Source organism: Carlito syrichta, unplaced genomic scaffold, assembly GCF_000164805.1.
Source record: "Carlito syrichta isolate Samal-C Ts95f unplaced genomic scaffold, Tarsius_syrichta-2.0.1 Scaffold314028, whole genome shotgun sequence".
NCBI lineage: Eukaryota > Metazoa > Chordata > Mammalia > Primates > Tarsiidae > Carlito > Carlito syrichta.
This window is the reverse complement of record NW_007258124.1, coordinates 1,353,391-1,354,006: the sequence shown is the minus strand read 5'-3', so window position 1 is coordinate 1,354,006 and position 616 is coordinate 1,353,391. Positions and strand designations below refer to the sequence as shown.

The 616-nt window shown below is 62.5% G+C and overlaps 1 protein-coding gene across 1 annotated transcript in view; it reads left to right on the top strand.

Annotated features, from left to right (window-relative positions):
* Positions 1–616, top strand: part of TBX2 (T-box 2) — a gene marked incomplete at its 5' end in the record, with an annotated part of 9,032 nt that overhangs the window by 7,222 nt on the left and 1,194 nt on the right. Inside the window, one exon of the mRNA XM_021718946.1 lies at positions 22–287. Coding sequence (XP_021574621.1) covers positions 22–287 — 266 coding nt within the window. The remainder of the gene's footprint in view (positions 1–21; positions 288–616) is intronic.

Genomic DNA, 616 nt, shown 5'->3' with positions numbered 1-616 from the left:
GGGAACACGGTCGCTCTGTAGCCCCCGGGCGCGGTCCCGGCCTGCTCCCGCGTCTCGGCGGCCTCGACGGGGCTCTCCGGCCGTCCAGCGCTGCGGGGGAGGCCGCAGCTCGGGCCCGGCGCTCCCTGCGGCGGCCAGGAGGTGCAGGGGCCAGGGGCGGGAGCTCCGGGGGGCGCCCCGGAGCCCCTGGCCTTGGGCCTGGACCGCGTGCGAAAACGGGGGTGGGGGAAGCTGGAGCCACTGAAGACGGAAGTCAGTGTAGACGAGCTGGGAGGGGACCTGTCCTCGTAGCCCTCCCACTCTTGCCCCCGAGACTGGCGCCCCTCCCACCCCTGGGCCCGCCGAGGGAGTGGCGCTTCTGCCTTGAGTCCCCAGGGGAAAAAAGATATTTATGAAATAAATGGTAATTTGTGTAAATAAGCTTTAAGGTTCCCAGAATATGCAAATTGGTATTAATTTATTCAAAGGTGTACATTGCTGTGTACATATATTTAGAGATTAACTCATAACATTTAACTTTTTTTCATTTTCCATGAGCATCTATATTGTACAGGGCCGGGGGGCCCCGGCTGCGGGAGAAGGCCCCGGACCCCGGAGGACCCCAGCCCGCCGGCCC